This window comes from Humulus lupulus, chromosome 2 (assembly GCF_963169125.1).
Source record: "Humulus lupulus chromosome 2, drHumLupu1.1, whole genome shotgun sequence".
Taxonomy (NCBI): Eukaryota; Viridiplantae; Streptophyta; class Magnoliopsida; order Rosales; family Cannabaceae; genus Humulus; species Humulus lupulus.
The window spans coordinates 130,223,550-130,243,427 of NC_084794.1; the positions used below are offsets into that span (position 1 = coordinate 130,223,550).

General features: G+C 44.6%; 1 protein-coding gene across 1 annotated transcript; it reads left to right on the forward strand.

The window, feature by feature from the left end:
- Window positions 1–18,328: 18,328 nt before the first annotated feature.
- Window positions 18,329–19,335, forward strand: LOC133814722 (sugar transporter ERD6-like 6). Its single transcript, XM_062247648.1, has 5 exons — window positions 18,329–18,543; window positions 18,665–18,729; window positions 18,837–18,929; window positions 19,058–19,141; window positions 19,237–19,335. The coding sequence occupies exons 1-5, from the start codon at window positions 18,456–18,458 to the stop codon at window positions 19,333–19,335; spliced, it is 429 nt and encodes a 142-aa protein (XP_062103632.1). The 5' UTR covers window positions 18,329–18,455.
- Window positions 19,336–19,878: the final 543 nt, after the last annotated feature.

The following is a 19,878-nucleotide window of genomic DNA, read 5'->3' on the forward strand; positions in this document are numbered from 1 at the left end:
GGGGCCAAAATACCCGGCTCGGGGTGAGCCCAGGGGTATTTGGGTAATTTAGTACATTGTCGGGACTTATCGGGTAATGGGAAGTTATTTGGGGGAATTATAAGGTGTTAATTGAGATTAGCGGAAAATGTGGCAAAAGACTAAATTACCCTTTAGGACATTAGAGAGCAAGGAAATAAGTAGGGGCATTTCGGTCTTTTCATTTCAAAGAGTGACTTAGTAACTAGATTGCTTTAGAAATAGGAAACCAAATAAACAAAACACTCGGCTTCACTCTCTCTTCTCTCTCTCCCTTTTTCTTGTACTTTGGCTCCAAGAGGAATTTTGGAGTGGCTTGATCATCTTGAGGATAGGAAGGAGCTTGTAAGTAATTGGAACTTGCTTTGGGAGAACTCAGTGGCTAGCAGGCTTAAAGAAACAGCTAGGGAACAAATTGTACATAGGTAAATTTAGGTTTAAGTTTTGAGCTTTATTTCTATGTTTTTAGTTTCTAAAGCTATTGCTGAATTTTGAGTTGTGGTTAAGTTTTTGGTGTATTTATGTTGCCTTAAGTGTAGTATTGAGGTTTTGGGACTCAATTATGGGTTTGGTACAACTTTGGGGTGAATTTTGTGAGTTTCGGCTTGGAGAAAGCTTTGAAAATCTGGGTTCACGAGGTTGCATTGCGACGCTGTTCTACTACCCGGTTTAGTAGAATTCGAGGTCTCGGAGGCTAGGACTCAGTCCGGAAGCCTTTATTTACTCGATATTGATGGATATCATTTATTATGGTTGTAACTAGGGTACCGCTAGGGCTCGAAAGGGGATCGTGCTTGAGGGTCGTTTTTATTTAGCTAGTGCTTAGACCAGATGTAAGAAAACTGCACCCAATACGTGATATATGTGATTAGGGCTTGGCCTAGTTGTTGAACATGGTTATGATTAGGGCCCAAGCCCCTGTGAATGAGCATGATTATGGTTATGCTTGTGATTGTTTGATTAAGTATGCTTGAATGCTTTGTATTTGGATAATTGTTAAATGATGTATGGTTGTCTGCATTATCTGATTGAAAAGGCTTGACTTATAAGTCAAGGACGGCAATAGCGCGTTGAGTGCTGGTTGAAAGGCCTGACTTATAAGTCGAGGGCGGCAATAGCGCACTGAGCGCTGGTCGAAAGGCATGACTTATAAGTCAAGGGTGGCAATAGCGCATTGAGCGCTGGTCGAAATGATTGACTTATAAGTCAAGGGAGGACTAGCGCACTGACCGCAGGCCGATATGGTTAGGCCTAATCAGGAGTGTGGTATACGCTTGACCGACTCTATGGTCACTTGGAAAATAAAGCGCCAGGTACGCTTGGCTAGCCCTGAGGCTAGGTATACAGAGGATAGGGCGTTGGGTCCCAATGTGACTCTATAGTCACTTATCCTAGGGTAACGGGCCCCAATATGACTTTGTGGTCACCTATCTAGGGCAATGGGCCCCCGGTGTGACCCTGTAGTCACTTACCTGAATTGAATGCATGCATGAGTAAGGTTATTACTGATAGGCATGCTAATTATGATTATGTAATATGTTGTTAACTACTTATGAGCAAGTTTAAGTTTTCTTGTCGAGTCTTGGCTCACAGGTGCTATGTGGTGCAGGTAAGGGGAAAGAGAAGCTAGACCAGCCATGAGTTTGAGAGCTTCGGTGGCGGCGTGTACATATGCAGCTTGCTCAACCACCATGGTCGAGGATTCACAGAGGAACTAGGGTTGAACCCTAATTTTGTCACTTAGGCCAGCTTGTGTTGTAATTGCCCTTTTGAACTATAAATGACCATTTAAATGCTTATTTTGGGATCCCATGTACGAACTTAAATATTTTAATGAAATGATCATTCCTTTTGACCAAAAATTTTAACCATAATCTGTTAATTACTTTTAGTTACACGTTTATGGCCAAATAGCTTGATTAGCAAGTCTAGAACTATTTAAAGTACACAGTGTAACGGTCTTGGATATCCAAGGCGTTACACAATTGATAATGTCGATACTCCTTTCTTGTATAAACAATCATTATGTAATGTAAAAGCGAAGGAGCCGAACCACTATAAAAATATTGTGTTACATATTTTATCAGATCTTTTTTCATGAATTCATGCTCTTATGTTCTCAAGTTGACGAAAAACAATGTCAACAGTATTATGAAAGTGAGGTTATTGTCATTAGTAAAATAATTGTATAAGTAAACCAAATACATGTTTTGTTTTCAATAAAATAAATAGAATAAATTTATTAGTTAAATTTATTTTCTAATGATATTGGTTTTATAATTTATAACATTTGATTTATTATGATGTGGTATATCTTATTGTAAGTGTTTACTATTATTTTACTATTATTGTATTTCTACAAGTTTTATCAAGAATTTTTATATTTTTAGACAAATGTGTGATATTCTAAATTTTCTTGAAATTTCCATCAATATAGAAAATATTTTTGATATTTTTATAAAATTATAGTGCCGTCAATATCGATATTTTCTTCCTTGGTCACAGTCATATTAGTTAGTCACCAATTTATCTTTTAGAGCACATAGATCCCCATTTTTTTTTAGAATTGCTACATGTTAGTCCATGCATTTACTATTAAGGAAAATAATATACTCCGCACAAATATATATACATATATATTTGCATGTAATTTAGGTTAATAAATGGATAACAAATTTTAAGTCAATGACTAGGTTATCGATTCATGCCTATTGTTCTCCTCTCCACCATCAAAGAAACTTTGGTTAGTCAGAAATAGGGGCCACCACTTGCAGATGTGAGAATACAATAGAAATGAAATTATATTGGCTTGATTTTAACTCCAGAAGGAGGTTCTTAACTTGCAAGAACATGAGGGCGAGCAAAATAATTTTCTTTTCCATTTATAATTATCTACCCATTTTTTTTTCTTTACTTTGTGTGAAAATGGAAGATGTGGTTTTTTTATAAGGGTGATAATTCATATTAGTCGTTCGTGTTTGTGTCATGTTGAGATTCATGTATTGCAAGAAAATGTTTAACCAAAACCCAACTCATTTAATTATCATGTCAAAAATTAAACCCGAACCCAACTTGTTTATAAACGAGTTGACACGACGTGACTCGAGTTACCCATTTACAAAAAAATGTCATGTTTGATTTGTGTTAATATTGTTGGAAACAATTTTTCAATATGCACAACAAAAGCGCAATAAGTGGGCCCATAAGATTACAAATTTTTTTATTTAAAATACTTTTAAACAACGGATCCATTAATATACATACATTAATCATAAACATATAGAAGAAGAAGAACATATCAGCTGAAGATCTATTAAGTGTCCTTGCTATCTTTTAGTATTTATAAATGAACATCCAATCCAAGTTTTTTCGTCAAGAACTCAAACCACGATCTTTCGAACCATTCTCTATACCTCAAGACGTGTATGGGCACGTAGAGAAACAATATGATTATTTGTGATTCACAAGATATACTCAACACATGAGATCTTGGAATAGACTATGAGAAAATTATGTTTTTCTTTGAGAAAGAATTATTCGATATATTTCTTTAGGATTGTGTCCAAGGAAACTAAGGTGTGTGAGTGAAAGCTTATGAAAACTTATTAGACCTGAAAATAATAATATATATTTATTCTATGGTTTATTAGTTATTATCTTATCATTTAAAATAATTAAATCACATTTAATCATTTATCTTAATAAAATAATAATTAAATAAATAAAAGAGTCACACACTAAGTCACTACTCAGTGTACATGCCAATCATTGTGGCGTGTGACACATGTCACCACTAGGTGGTTTGTGTCCAACCTCTTTTAGATATTTACTTTAAAAAAAAAGATGCCGAAAATTATATTTTAAATTGATTTTTTCTTACTAATATTTAAAATAAATATGTGAATAACTTATTGTTATCCAAAAAACAGGCACGAATGACGTGGAAAGTGATTCCCGGACACGTGGCTGACACTTGGCGGAATTCTGCTAGGGTATCGACCAGAATAGATATTACAAGCAAAAGGCAGTCGAAGCTTACCTGCGACCAGTATGGTCGCAGGTTCCGCATGCCTCATGATACTTTTATAAAGATCTTGGTCAATCCCGAAATTGACTCTCATGATTTCCTGAGTATCCGATTATTTAGGAAAGAATATCTGTAACAAATTAATGTAATCCCCCTTGAGCCTATAAATAGAGAAAGATAGCTCAAGGAAGGGACTTTTTGCCTTCGAATTATTTGAGACTAGAGTGATTCTATTTGATATATTGTCTTGTTCTTCAGAGGTTAGTGAAACTCATTGAACCCTAGTTCTTTGATCACTCCTTTGAATCCTATATCAATAACAATTCAAGTGGACGTAAGTTATTACCAGATTCTGGGGCCGAACCACTATAAACTTTTGTGTTCCTTATTGTTTCGTCATCATATTCTTTCCAACGTGTTTGTCCACATCAAGCATATTTGACTCCGTGTCAGTTGGCTAAAATCAGGGTCAACATTCTGGTGCTTTCATTGAGAGCTTGATACATCATCGTTGAAAAGATCAATGGCGAAAACTACCAGGAAAACTGGACAGGAGGCCAGCGCTGCATCATCTCACCCGCCTCCTCCTCCTCCAAACGTGGCTGAGGATGAGCCACATTTGGAATTTGATGAGGAAGAAATGGACGACGCGACGCTGAAGAATACCCTAGGGGCATTGCACGAGGAACTGGCCAATCTGAGGGCCAGCCAGGAAAGTGCTGCCGAAATCATGGCGCGGCAGCAACAAGAAATTGAGTGGCAGCGCCTGGAGCTGAGTGAAAAGCAGGCGGAGATGGACCGTCGCCAGAGGGAGGCCATGGATGCCCTCGAGGCAGCCTTACAATTGGCTAGGAATCAGGCTGCACCTGCCTCACAGCCTAATCAACCTGCGAATGGGCCACCCCACAGGGGTCCCAATCCTAGCCCGCCTATCCAACCCTCGAGCCCACAAAGGCCCGAGCAGCCACCGGCACCTCAGGACGACGTCCCGCTGATGGACCCTGAGGCACAGCCTCCATCCCAAGCTGGTCGCAGCAATCCCCCGCAGCAAAGGCAAAATAGGGCCACGCAGCCGCCTCGCAGTCCTAGACGCCATAGGGGCGACGAGCCAAACCCTCCGAGCAGAGGATAGCATCCTCCTGGTAACAGGAGGAACTCAGAGTTAGGCTCTGCGATTCGAGGCCCCCCGCGGCATGATAATGCACGGGGACCTAACGACCAACGCAGACCACCCTCTAATGCTCGGGAGGTTCCAGCCCGGGAAGGCAATCGAGGGAACAGTCGATCCCACCATAGCCAATCAAGATTCAGAGATGGCCATGGTTATAATGAGGCCGACTCAGGCAGAGGAAATGTCGGTCGGAGGAATGAAGAAAGAGGTGGAGGCAGAAGCCAACCACCTCAGGATGACCAACCTGACAGACGGGACGCTGGGTGGCAGCCCAGACAAAATAACGTCTTCAACCGGCTCGGAGCTAGCGAGCAGCGGAGGAGAGATGAAGACTTAAGAGATGTACTCAACGATCACCGCGAGCGGCATGGCGAGTACGTCCCCCCAGCACCAGAGGCCACGGTGATTCCTGGCGCTGTGCAGGCCCAGATAGATGCCCTCAACCAAGCAGTGCAGCAGCTGGTCGGGGGAAGAACATCTTATATCGACCACCATAGGAGGAAAGGCACTCCTTTCGTCCAGAGGATAGCTATGGCAAAAACTCCTAGCAAGTTTAAAATGCCTACGCTTCCGAACTTTGATTGGTATGGTGACCCGGTATCTCACGTCAACAAGTTTGAGATACAAATGGACATTCAGAAAGTGTCTGAGGACGCTCGGTGCAGGATCTTCCCTGCAACACTTTCTGATGCCGCACATGAGTGGTTTTTTAAATTCCCTCCTGCAAGTATAGTTTGTTGGGAAATGTTCGTAAAGGAGTTTTACGGACAGTTCTACGCGGGTCGTGTGCACCCGACTGAGGCAAACCAGCTGGTTGAAATATGCCAGCAAGAAAGAGAACCACTGAAGGACTACGTCTAATGCTTTATGCGAGCGGCTGCTGGAGCGAAAATAGTGGGAGACGAAGGAAAGATGATGGCCATAACCGCAGGGGTTAAGCGCCGCACTCCTCTCTGGAACAGCCTCCGAAAACATGGGGTTAGAACTACCCAGGAATTCTTGGATCGGGCTGATCGCTACATCAAGCTCGAAGATGCCATCGCCGATGAAGGAAAGCCCCTAGGCAAGGATAAGGAGACTGCCGAGCCCGCCAAAGCTGCCAATGGGTCCAAGCCCAACGGCAACGGGAACGGCAACGGCAATGGCAAGAATGGGGGGAAACGGCCACACAATGAGCCTTCCACCTCTAACAATAAACGAGCCAAGGGTAACCGTTATGAACCTCGGTTCACTAACTATACTGCCCTAGTTGAGTCTTGGGGAGAGGTTTATCAGGCCACGAGTTCCAGCGTGCCTTATAAGAAACCTGCTCCCATTTGAAATGATATTTCGAGAAGAGACACTACTAAGTTTTGTCGTTATCATAATGACTACGGACATGATACCAACGAATGCAACTAGCTGAAAGATGAGATCGAGTTCCTTATTAGACAAGGACACTTGAGAAGATATATACGGGCCTCGGGAAATTCCCAACGAGAAGCTCCAGGTGGCAACGAGCAAGCGCCCACACGCCAACGCTCGCCACCTTTGTAGCCTGACCTCGTGACTGGCACATTGTTAACCATCTGTGGAGGCTCGCACCTCGCGGGAAACAGCAGAAAGGCCAGAGAACGATATGCTCGGACTCTGCGCCACGACCAGGACATCGAGATGATGACTGTGGATGACCGCGCGCCGAAAAAGGCTCGATCAGAAGAGGGTGAAATAACCTTCTCTGATAGCGATGCCCAACATGTCCGGTTCCCACATTCCGATCCGCTGGTCCGGATATCCAAATGGCCAACATGATGGTGAAGAGAGTGCTGGTTAATACAGGTAGTTCGGTGAACATCCTGTATAAGTCTTCATTGGAACGCATGAAGTTGTCCGTTAAGGACCTGGAGCCCTACAACCAAACAATATACAGCTTCTCTGGTGAGGGACTCGCCCCCGCAGGGTCAATCAGACTACCAGTGACAGCAGGTACAGTGCCTGCTACCAAGACATTACTCACTACTTTTATAGTAGTCAATTGTCCTTTGGCATACAATTCCGTCATTGGGAGGCCTATACTGGTTGATCTACGGGCCGTCACCTCTATGTGGCACTTAGCCATGAAATTCCCGACAGACGCAGGGGTAGGACGCATGTTGGGAAACCAGAGGGAGGCTAGGGAGTGCTACAACGCCTCAGTCACAAAGGCGAAGAAGGGAATGTCAAAGAGCACTCCCCCAGATAGGCTGCAGATGGAAATTGATACACAAGACCAATTCGGTGATGAAGTCACCAAATAGGGTGTTGCCCAAAGTGAGGATAGAGATTTAGATTCTCGCTTTGGGGATTTTGAAGAAAACGTTGGACCCGTCGAGGACCTGGAAGAGGTCCAACTTGATGAGAAAGACCCGAACAGAGTCGTGAAAGTCGGGAAAAACTTATAACCAACCACGAAGCATGCACTGGTGGAGTTTTTGCGAAAAAACCAGGAATTCTTTGCCTGGTCGCACAAAGACATGGCTGGGATAGATCCTGCAGTTATCAGCCATGTCCTGAACATAGACAAGAGTTTTCCACCCGTGCAACATAAAAGAAGGCTGCTCGATAAGGATCGGTCGAAAGCCTTAAAAGAAGAAGTTGAGAGATTAAAGGAGACTAGGTTCATCAGGGTGGCGTTTTATCCATCGTGGGTCTCTAATCCAGTACTGGTTCCCAAGCCTAACGACAAATGGCGAACCTGTGTGGATTTTACAGATCTCAATAAAGCCTGCCCGAAGGATTGCTTCCCACTCCCAAGGATTGACCAGTTGGTCGATGCTACTGCAAGACACGAGATCCTCTCTTTCATGGATGCATACTCAGGCTACAATCAGATAAGCATGCATCCCCCTAACGAGGATCACACCAGCTTTCAGACCGATACAGGATTATACTGTTATAAAGTAATGCCCTTCGGACTGAAAAACGCAGGTGCGACTTACCAGCGGTTGGTTAACCACATGTTTAAAGAATTGATCAGAGTAAACATGGAGGTATACGTGGACGACATGCTGGTAAAGTCGAAAAAGGCGGAAGGACATGTGAAGGATTTGCAAGAGTGTTTCGATGTATTGAACAAGTACCAGATGAAACTAAATCCTCTCAAATGTTCCTTCGGAGTTGGAATCAGGGAAGTTTTTGGGGTTCATTGTTAATTCAAGAGGAATCGAGGCCAACCCCGACAAGATAAAAGCCCTGATTGACATGAAATCGCCAGAGAAGATCAAAGATGTACAAAGTTTAACTGGGAGGATTGCAGCCCTAAGTAGATTTATTTCAAAGTCAACGGATAAGTGCGTCCCTTTCTTCAATCTACTTAGGGGCAATAAGAAATTTGAATGGACAGGAGACTGCGAGCAAGCTTTTCAGGCCTTGAAAGCCCATATGGCACAGCCTCCTATTTTATCAAAGCCTATCGAAGGAAGTTGCTGCTAGTGCGGTACTAGTACGAGAGCAAGAAGGCGTACAAAAAGCGGTTTACTATGTAAGCAAGAGGCTGATCGGAGCAGAACTGAGGTATCCTCCCATCGAGAGGTTAGCATACTGTTTAATCTTGGCCTCAAGGAAGCTACGTCCTTACTTCCAAGCCCATCCCATTACAGTCTTAACTGACCAGCCCCTTCGGCAAGTCCTCCAAAAACTAGAGGCGGCTGGGTGTTTATTAAAATGGGCAGTCGAACTGGGGCAGTTCGATATTACATATTCACCGCGAGCAGCAGTAAAAGGACAAGTCTTGGCTGATCTTATTGCAGAGTTCACCGAACTCCCGGACAGCGAGCAGTGCGAACAGCCTAGTGAGCCTGAGCCTCAAACTGAAGCTCCTTCGTGGAAGTTATTCACAGATGGGTCATCAAACGAATCTCACGCGGGAGCAGGAGTGATCTTGATAACGCCAGAAGGGCATCGATTTCACTGCGCCATTAGGTTCGACTTCACCCCGTCAAATAATGAAGTTGAATACGAAGCACTCCTCGCTGGATTAAGAATGGCAAAAGACATGAGTATAAAGGTGCTGGATATTTACAGTGATTCACAGCTGGTAATGAATGAAGTTCTAGGGGAATATCAAGTGCGAGGCCTAAAAATGGTGGCCTACTTGAACAAAACTAAAGACATGTTAGCCCAGTTCACGAAGTATACCCTCCAGCAAATACCCCGGGATCAGAATTCGAATGCAGATGCCTTAGCCAAACTCGCGAGCACGAAAGATGCTGACACTTTGAATATTGTGCCAGTGGAAAGATTGAGCGAGCCAAGAATACGAGCAAATGAAACCAGTATGGAAATCCGAATGGAAGATACATGGATGGCACCTTATTTGGAGTATCTCACAAATGGTGTACTACCAGCAGATAGAAACAAGGCCAGAAATCTTCAAAGGCAGGCTGCTAGGGATATATCAGTCGATGGTGTTCTTTACCGAAGGGGATATTCCATGCCACTGCTCGGATGTATTACACCAGAGAAAGCTAAGGAGCTAATGAAGGAAGTACATGTAGGCTTCTGCGGGGATCACGCTGGGGGGCAAAGTTTGGCGAAAAAGATTCTAAGGCAGGGTTATTTCTGGCCGACTATGAACGAAGATTCAATGGAGTTTGTGCGAAAGTGCAATAAGTGTCAGAGATTTTCCAAAATCCCACGCGCAGCTCCAAACGAGTTAAAACAGATGCAGAGTCCTTGGCCTTTTGCAGTATGGGGTATAGACTTGATTGGATCCCTGCCAACGGGAAAAGGCGAAGTGAAGTACGCAGTTGTAGCAGTCGACTACTTCACCAAATGGGCCAAAGCTGAACCACTCGCTACCATAACGACCAAGAAAGTTCTTGACTTTGTCATCAAGAACATTGTTTGCCGATATGGTTTTCCTCAAAAGATTGTCTCAGACAACAGAACCCAGTTTGACAGTGACTTATTCACAGACTTCTACGAAAGGCACGGGATTATTAAAAGCTTTTCTTCAGTCGCACATCCACAAGCAAACAGGCAGGTCGATACAGTGAATAAAACGCTTAAGGACACCCTGAAGAAAAGGCTTGAAGATGTTAAAGGAGCATGGCCAGAACAGCTGCCTGAAGTCCTCTGGTCATATAGAACTTCTCATCGAACATCGACAGGTCATACCCCGTGTTGACGGTGAAATCTCGTCAACGAAATTAAGTCGGAAAACTCAAAGGTAAATGCGGCGATGTTTAGATAAGAACTTAGAATTAACTTATGAAAGGAGAAACATAGATGAACAATGGAGTGAAAAATGTATATTGCTTAATAGCCTCTGCATACAATGAATTTTCCAACCCCCTTTCAGGTGGGGTTAGAGTTCATTTTATAGTAGGCTCTAATGGCCCTGGGTACATGGTGGTCCAGGGGACCAAATGGTACATAAGTACTATGTCAGGAGAGTGGCTTCAGAGGTGGTGGTCGTACATCTAGTACAGGGGCAGGCGTCAGGAGGATGCCTCCACTACTTGTCCGTACCCATGTCTGATGGGTGGTGACAGGCATAGTGGCGCAGGTGGTAGTGGTGTCGGCTCTGACTCCTGGCCGTAGACGTACGGGCCACAACTCTTATTCCAGCACTCCCACTCCCTCACTGGTACGGGTGTCCGTACTCGACATACGGGGTCTTAGCGGCCGTACTCTGTATGAGATCGTACAAGTACGTCCCATTCATCTCATATCCGAGCCCCCAAGCATTGGGGTCCCAAGGTATAGGGAACGGAACACTTGACGTGCGTTCGTGATAGGCATGGGGCCTTGATGGACGGGTGCGAGATGAGATGACTTTTTCGCGAGCCCCTTGGTGGCGAGGCTCCTTTGACGCGTCCCCCCATTCGCGAGGCCGCCTGGTGTGCGGGCGCGGCTGCGCGAGGCCAAGGGCCTGCTGGGACGCGCGAGGCCACCTGATGTGCGGGCGCGGCTGCGCAAGGCCGAGGGCCTGCTGGCGCGCGAGGCCGCCTGGTGTGCGGGCGTGGCCGAGCGAGGCCACCTGGTGTGCGGGCGTGGCTATGCGAGGCCGAGGGCCTGCTAGCGCGCGAGGCCGCCTGGTGTGCGGGCGTGGCTGAGCGAGGCCACCTGGTGTGCAGGCGTGGCCGAGCGAGGCCACCTGGTGTGCGGGCGTGGCCAAGCGAGGCCATGGCGTCTCGCGTCTAGGTGGCCGAGCGTGGCCGAGCGAGGCCATGGCGTCTTGGCATCTATGTCGTGTAAATGGGGGCTTCATGGCATTGATCTCATATTTTCTCTTGGTGAGATTTTGAGCATCAACACCTATCCTCTTGCAGTATTCATTGTGGCCCCTTAGCTTAGTAGGGCCAAACCTTGTGGCTCATAATGTGTGGTTTCTTATGAGATGATCTCCTGTATTCAACAAGGCCTACAGGCTTGAGCCCAATAGCATGAATAAGTGACCTTTATCCCTATCTTCCAATCAGGGACTAAAGAGTTTTTATTTGGTGGATTTTTGGCATCCACACCCCGTTTTCCTTAGCATGCGGATATGAAGTATGTTACCTGTCGAATTAGATCCCCCCTAACATCGACGCATTACGTACGACCAGAGCCAGAATAGCCAACTAATGATGGAGTCCCTAGACACAATTAAAGAAATACGAGAACGAGCCAAAATCCGAGTTGCTACGTACTAGCAAAAGGTCGCCCGGTATTTTAACTCCAAAGTAAAAGAAAGGAAATTCAACGTCGGTGACCTAGTGCTACGACGAGTTTTCTTGAATACCCGCGACCCCACTGCTGGAGTGCTCGGACCAAACTAGGAAGGACCTTACCAGATTGAAGAAGTCCTTCATCCTGGCACCTATAAACTTGCACGCTTAAATGGAGATCTCGTTCCACGCTATTGGAACGGTGAACACCTGCGCAAGTACTACCAATAAATAGTCCTTTTTAAAGGACTGGCTTGTATTAATTTTTACTTTTTACAAGTTTCGAAAAAAGAGTTAGCCACGTTGTATGGCTAATCGCTTATAAGTGTAAGATCTTTTCTAAGATCACTCGTAAAGACATGATTAGTCCATTTTTAATAGGAGATTATAAGGGACTGTGCACAACTAGTCATTCTTGCCAAACTTTGTAAATTTATTTTACAAGTATTTGTTCATTACGTGTGTTGTTTTGCTATATTATAAGTGTTACATTTCCTACCGAGCAGCAATGTTAGCACAGGTCGTGGTCAAGGCAAGTGACCAAGGACCTAAAGCTCATCGATCACTTGGGGGGCATATAAGATACATCGATAGCAAATCATACCAAGAGGTATGTAAACACATGAACAAAATAAGTGAAAGCATGCTACGGTACTTAGAGTATTTTTCAAAATTTATATTTTGTTGAATCAAACCAAAGTACTATGCTAAGTTCGGTCATGTGAACAGATGTTATAATAGATAAAAATATTATAATATCAAATGGCATTCTTTTACACCGCAAGCAGTACTGCTTGGATGTAATTGTTCAAAGTAAACAGAAAGTTTGCTACCCATGCAGCAAATTTAAATATAAAAAAATTTTAGTCTTTACATCACGACCCGTGGGTTGTGTAATCGAACAGAAATGAAAATAAGTTTAAGGAGCAGGAGGGTCTTGCTCAACATTCTGGTTGGCTGCATCATCAACAACTCCTCCTTCCTCTTCGACCGCAGCCAGCTGGATGCTTGGGGAAGCGGGGATCCTTGCTCTTTCTTCTTCTGCAGCCAATCGAGCAGTACAGCGGGCCAGCTCAGCATTCCTGGCATCCTCTGGAAGGTAGTTAAAGTTGGCACCCCGGTTGTGTTTCCAAAAGTCGTAGAAACACCGAAGCGTCGCATTCTTATACCTTTCCAGATCTTTGGCATTGGTGAGCTTCAGCTGCTCTACTTGGCTCTCAAGAACGGCTATGGCCTTGTCCTTATCTAGGAGCTCCTCCTTGAGCCTCTTGACTTCACGATATTGGACTTGGCTGGAATCCTGGTATTCATCCATCTGCTTCTTCATAGCTGCCTTAGAAGACTCAGCCTCTGCCAGCTTTGCCACCGTAGCATCCTTCTACTGGGTGACCACCTCCAACTCCCCAGCATGCCTGGCTTCTGCAGCTTGAAGCTCCTCAGCGGCTTTCAACTGGAACTCCTCGACGGCCTTGGCCCGAGCCTGATCGATGGTGGCAAGGGCACGGGTGCGAGCGGCAGTTACTGTCAGCATGGCCGGTAGTCAGGGAAATAAAAGTTAGACTACACTACAAAAAGGAGAAGTAAAATTCAAGAGAAAAAATACTTACGCTGGCCACTTCGTTAAGAGCCCTGTTGAGGATCTGGTCAACCCCCATGCCCTCAACTTCAGCCATTGCCTCCCTGCAACGGTCATGCTTCAAGATATGAGCAAGGCGATCCTTAGCTGATCGCAGGGAGCGGTTCAAAAGCTTTTCCCCGGGAAGTTCTGCTCGCGGAGTGTGCTCCCTTCGGGCCGCAGGCGGAGGGTTGGCAGCAGGAGCAGCTTACTTCTCAGCAGGAGCAGAAGCTTGCCCAGTTGGCACATCCTTGGAAGGATCTTCTGTTCGACCCTTCTTGGCCGGAGGTCCTTGGCTCGATTCGCCATTATGCCTCCTGGATGTCTTTCGTCGAACCAGGGGGACTTCTACCTCCTCTTCAGCCTGGTACAAATCGAAAACATTGGGAGTGGCCATCTCTGCGTACAAAGAAAAATATGCAGATGATAAGATAAAGGCAGATGAAAACTCTTGGTAAAACAGAAAAGAGGTCACCAAGTTTAATACCCGAGCTACAACTACTGGTCACTATACTACTGACTCTATTAGTCATACACTCACTATCTGGCACGAAGAAGTCTGGCCCTAGATTTGGAGTATACGTAAAATTGCCGTCCCCGTCAAACAAGTGACAGGGAATTGGCAAGCTATTTAAAAGCAAAATAACAGTACCGTTTTCATCTGAGGATTCATCCAGGTCTATGACAGACTCTGTTGCCTTTTGTTTCCCCTTGCCTTGGGGCGCAGAAGGCCTCTCTGTTGAAGGGACGCTAGTGGGTTCCCTGATAGTAACCCCCGTTGGCCTCCTTCGGGGAGGAGACGCCGGGGGTTGCTGCTCGGGATCCCCCTCGGCCGTGGCATCTGCTACCACAGGTCCTCTTGTTTCATGGCGAGGAGCCAGGAGGCCAGATAGCCTTAGATTTGCATCAGTGACCAGGGACTTGACGCTTTTTTCTGCGTCTGCCATCCTGGCCAGTGCGTTGGACCTCAACACCATGTATGGTGTTGGGTTCGGACGTAACCATGGTCCTGAAAGGCATAGTATACTTTAGAAGGGTTCAGGAGAATTTATTAAGGAAAAGTAGCGACCAGTGAAAAAAGCATTTACCTCCGCGAGCGAAGGCCAGGTTGATTCGTGGTCATGTCCGGCGTGAGGAAGTACTCCCTATTGTACTGCCCCACGTTGGAAATGTGGATAGTATCACTCAGGAACGTTCGGCTAGTCTCCTGGTGACAGAGATGGAAGAAGCCCTTCCCGTATTGTTGAGGGTTGGACTTAAGGTCGAAGAGGAAATTGACCTCATGAGGAGTGGGTTCTGGCCATTTTTTAAGTTTATATAGGATATAGAGTGCGGCCAGCATTCTGTATCCATTTTGAGTAATTTGAAAGGGGGCGACACCAAAATAGTTGGCCACCCCCTAATAGAAAGGATGAAGAGGGAGGATAGCCCCCGCCTCTATGTGATACCTGGACCAAGCGCTATAGGCACCCCCGGGAAGGTTAGCTTTTTGGTCAGCAGCCGAGATTGTGAGATTGAATCCTGTAAGAGGATACTTCCTGCGATAATTGGCAAGCATCCGAAGAGTCACTTGGCTGGTGGGGGAGAGATACCACTCGACATCAGGAAGGTTTTGATGCCGAGGGTGGGCCCTGACTTGGATACGAGGGTCTGGGGTGGCATTTTCTCGACCACTGGTCGAGGGAACCCTAGCCTATGAATCAGGCTGGGCAGGAGAGTTTGGACTGTTTTCGGAGTCAGGTCTTTTCTTGCCTAAGGACTTAGAGCGGGCCATTTGAGGTGGTGATGGACAAGGTCTAGGAGAAGATCGTGAAAATGGAATCTCGTGAATTCGGTCGATCGGTTGTTCTTCGCCTTCGAGCAGCTGGGCAAGAAGATCGTCGTTGATGGGCTGTTCACCTCCCCACAAATCTGGCATTAAAGTCTGCAAACAGAAGAATGGGGAGGTGAGGATGAAGAATTTTGAAAGTTTTTTAGAATAACGCTGGTCAAGTATAAAAGTTAAGCTTTTATACAGCAACATTCTACAATCAACGACTCTGCAATCAGGCTATGATGACAGGGTAATAATCCTTTCATGATCCATCACTGGAACTCCAATCAATCACAAGCAATCATTATATAGCAATTCATCCTGATATGCATTCACATGCACAACAGTGCTGATAAGCACGCCTCAATAGCATCATGCAATAGTCAAGGGCCAGGCCCTATCAGTATCTCATGCTCCCTATTAATCAGGCATATATCAGCAGTCATATCTTATTCAAATCATTTAAACACATAATCAAGTGTACACAATTACCAAACCCTGAGTTGAGCTTGTCTCTCGCGGCGAATGTACATATCCAGCCAGTCTTCAGGACCCATAAACCTAGGACGCTCTGATACCAAGTTGTAACGCCCTGGATAGCCAAGACCGTTACACTGTGTGATTATAAAAGTGCTAGACTTGCTAATCAAGTCATTTAATTAAGAACGTGTACTCAAACTATAAAGGAACTAAGGTTAAAATGTTTTAGTCTCAAAAGTCACATTTTCCATAAAAAAACATTTCTTGTTTACACGGGATCCCAAAAATGTTGAGATTGAAATCGTTTACAAAAGGCTCAAGGACTAAATACAGTATTAGCATATTAAGGCAAAACAGATAAATAGGCAATCTCTGTCCTGATCCACTCCTCGGCCATGGCGACCGAACAGCTGGCTATGTACATTCAACCCCGCAGCTCTCCATCTCAGGATTGGTCCAACTTGCCTTTGCCTTTACCTGCACCACGTAGCACCTGTGAGCCAAGGCTCAGCAAGAAAACACAACAACAGAGCATAAGCAATCAACAGACAAATCAATATCTCATGTTGCACCACATATTCTTGCTCATATCAACACTCAGAATAGTCAAGTATTCAGCATACTAAACATATCAATACATATCATACACCAAATCACATATGATAACTAGGGTTAGCGCCCTCAGGCCGCACCCTCCGTTATCCCACTGACTCCGGCCCGCTTAAACCGAGCTCAGTGATTATTAAGCTGTCCTCGGCTACCAGTGGCCAAGCCGCGCCCTGTGCGCAAATATTGTGTACGGCACCCTTAGGCCGCTATCACATGTCCCATGGCATAATACCATCATTAACATAATACAAATATCGGGAGCACTTAGTCCCATCACAAATATATAATCGGGTGCAGTTTTCTTAACTTTCGATTCACTAGCTTTGATCACTTGACTCCTTGAGCACGATCCCTCTCGATCCCTAGCACTCACCTAAACACAACCATAGGTCAAAGTCATCACCAAACCTCAAATCCAAAACCTAGCCTCGGGACCAAACCCGAGCCCCCGGGAAGTCCTAGTTCCACCAAACAAGGTGGTGGAATCAAACCACGAACCCTTGGTCAAAAACCCTTGAAAACAACCCTAAAATCCCTTTCTGGAAACAGGGCAGCGCTATAGCGCTCTTAGGAGGGCGCTACAGCGCTACAAACAGAACCAAATTCCCCCAGGAAGCATGGCCTAGCGCTACAGCGCCCAAAGGCTAGCGCTGTAGCGCTAGTCACAGACAAGCAATACCTCAATTTTCCTTCCTGCGATTTCCTCGAACCAAACTCAACCAAAACTTCTCCAAACCTTCACCAAACTCAAAAACAAGCTTATTAACACATTCTACTCATCCCAAACACCCCAAATACTCAAAACCCAAGCACATGCATCCCTAATCTCAAAATTCACCATAGCCACTTCTAGACTTCAAAACTCAGCAGAAACCAGTCAAAACATCAAAGTTAAAAGCTCAGAGTTTATACCTTTGATGGAAATTTGACCTCAAGTGGCTTCTAGACCTCCTTGGCTTGCTCTTCCACAACCTTTGGCTCTAACTTCCCTAGATTTCCCCATCAACACAGCTTAACCAGAACTGAAGGAACTACAAAGTTTTACCTCAAGTGATGGTGTGTTCTTGCTAAGCCCTTCCCACTCTTCAAGCCTAGCTTAGGATTTCTGTTGCTCAGCCTAACCCAGCTTCCCTCTGAGTTTTGCTCCAAGAAAACACCCAAAAATGATGAAGGAGACCACCAACCGACTCCTAGGAAAACAACTATGTTTTCTCCCTTTTCTTTTTCTTCTTTTTCCTTTTTCTTTCTTTCCACAGCCTTCTACCCTTCTTCTACAATTCCCACTAAGTATAAAGCCTTAACTTATTTATCTCTGAGAAACTAATTGACCAAAATTCCCTCCCTATTAATTCCAAACCCTTTAATCCACTTAGGGGCATTTTAGTCATTTTACCCAATTCCCGCTAATTCCTCGAATGTCTCTAATATTTTCCCGCTTACTTCCCAATACCTAATTAATCACCAATAATATTCCTCGATGTCAAAATAGACTCTAATATACTCACTAAATTCCCATTTATACCCCCAGGCTCACCCCGAGCCGGGTATAAATCTCCGCCATGATTTTTTCGCTAATCTGCTCACTAGGATCGTCTCGAGTCACAGATATATCCACATAATAATGTGGTCTCAACAATTATCACATATATGTATACAATTATGCCCATAATGGCCAAAATTACGATTATGCCCTTCTAACCTAATCGGGGCCTACATGCATACTAATACACATAGTCATGCATCTCGAATAGTCAAATAGTCATATAACATGCTTTAAATCATAATCATGCATCTTACTCATTAAAGTCACACATAATTCCCATTATGCCCTCCAGGCACACTAATTAAGGCCCTTAAGCCTTATTAGCAAATTTGGGTCGTTACAATTGTTGATACCCAAATCTACCACCCAACTGAGTTTGATTTCTACCTTAACAATCATGCTGGAATTTAGGTTCAAATTTTATGATTTGGCAATCTTTTTTGTCTTTGTTTATGACATTGTCTTTGCTTTAATATATTTTCATTGATTAGTATCCTCTCATTGACCTATGTATCTTTATTCTTTGTTTACCATCGGCATGATGCTGGCTTATTTGTCGAGGCTGTTTGTGAACTGGAGACTACTTGCCGGGTTAGGTGAACCCATATATTTCATCCCATTTACTTGCTAAACTTTGCAAAGGGTTTGAAATTTTTACTGCCCAATTTTGAAACAAGGAGTCTTTGAACTAATTTGAACATAAACTATTCATTGCAGGAATTTTTCCATGCCTTGTACTGATAGTTGGATTAATTATTACCCCAGAATCTCCACGATGGCTTGTAAGCGTCATATTTGGCTAATTTATAAAATGAATGTTGAGACACTTAAATTCTAATGACAACTTTTTGTTTGCCCTTTACTGTTTTTTGGCTTGGGGTCATTTAAGGCCAAAATGGGGATGACAAAAGCTTTTGAATCCTCCTTACAAGCTTTGCGGGGTTTTGACACAGACATCACTGCAGAAGTGAATGATATCATGGTATCAAATTAAAATACCTCTGTTTACACTCCAAATAATATTTCATCTCCAAATGATAGTAGATAAAAAATTTCTTTCTTGTGCTCCACACTAAAATTCTATTACTTTTTACAATCTACTTACTACAGAGAATAGTAGCGTCATCAGCAAACAGGCAAAATGCATTCACGTTTGCTGATCTCAAGAGAAGAAGATATTGGTTTCCCTTGCTGGTAATCTCATCTTGCTCTCTCTGTCTCTCTCTTTCCATGTCAACTTTTATCATTTTACTTTGTTCATTTCTATGCTCTTGATGTTTGTGCTACAGATAGGGATTGGATTACTTGTGCTTCAGCAACTCAGTGGTATCAATGGTGTTATCCCCATTTCCTGCCTTGGGCCTAGAACCGCGATCCAGGCCCACTAGCCGGGCAAGTGAGGTTGGGCCCAGCCCGGGCCTGTTTGGCAGGAAGTATGATTGACTTCGACAGCCCAAGTATGGGTCCAGGCCCGGAAGGTGTCCGGGAAGAATGAACTGAGACCTTCATCCGGGAGAGGTACAGTTGTTTGAGGTTACAGTCGGGATGTATGCAAACGGTCCCGAAGCCTGGTAAACAATCCAGGCTCCGGGTGGATGATCCGGGCTTACGGTAAATGAAGAGGGATAGAGGTAAACGAACCCGAGTCGAGCCCTCAGGGTTGGCAGGATAAAGCATCCGTGACCCTGACTCCGCCCCATAAAGCGTGGGAGTTGTCCCCACGTTTCACCTAGGGAAAAGCCACCTCGGGATTGTACGCCGCTGGTACAGACCTGTGCCACCACTACTCTGACTGATCTTGTCCCCTGAATCTGCCTTGTAACTCGAAATGCCCAGACCAAAAGCCCCAATTTGTCGGGTGATAGATAAGCTTTGGGCTGCCCCAGTGGGCTCTAGTTAATGTTTGTCTTTTATGTTTTTATCCTTTGTAT

Bases quoted from the DNA above. Each gene is read 5' to 3' on its own strand.
- LOC133814722 (XM_062247648.1), top strand. From the start codon at position 18,456: ATGTATCTTTATTCTTTGTTTACCATCGGCATGATGCTGGCTTATTTG. The intron at 18,544-18,664 runs GTGAACCCATAT...TATTCATTGCAG, and splicing joins GAGACTACTTGCCGGGTTAG to GAATTTTTCCATGCCTTGTA. The intron at 19,142-19,236 runs GTAATCTCATCT...TTTGTGCTACAG, and splicing joins GATATTGGTTTCCCTTGCTG to ATAGGGATTGGATTACTTGT.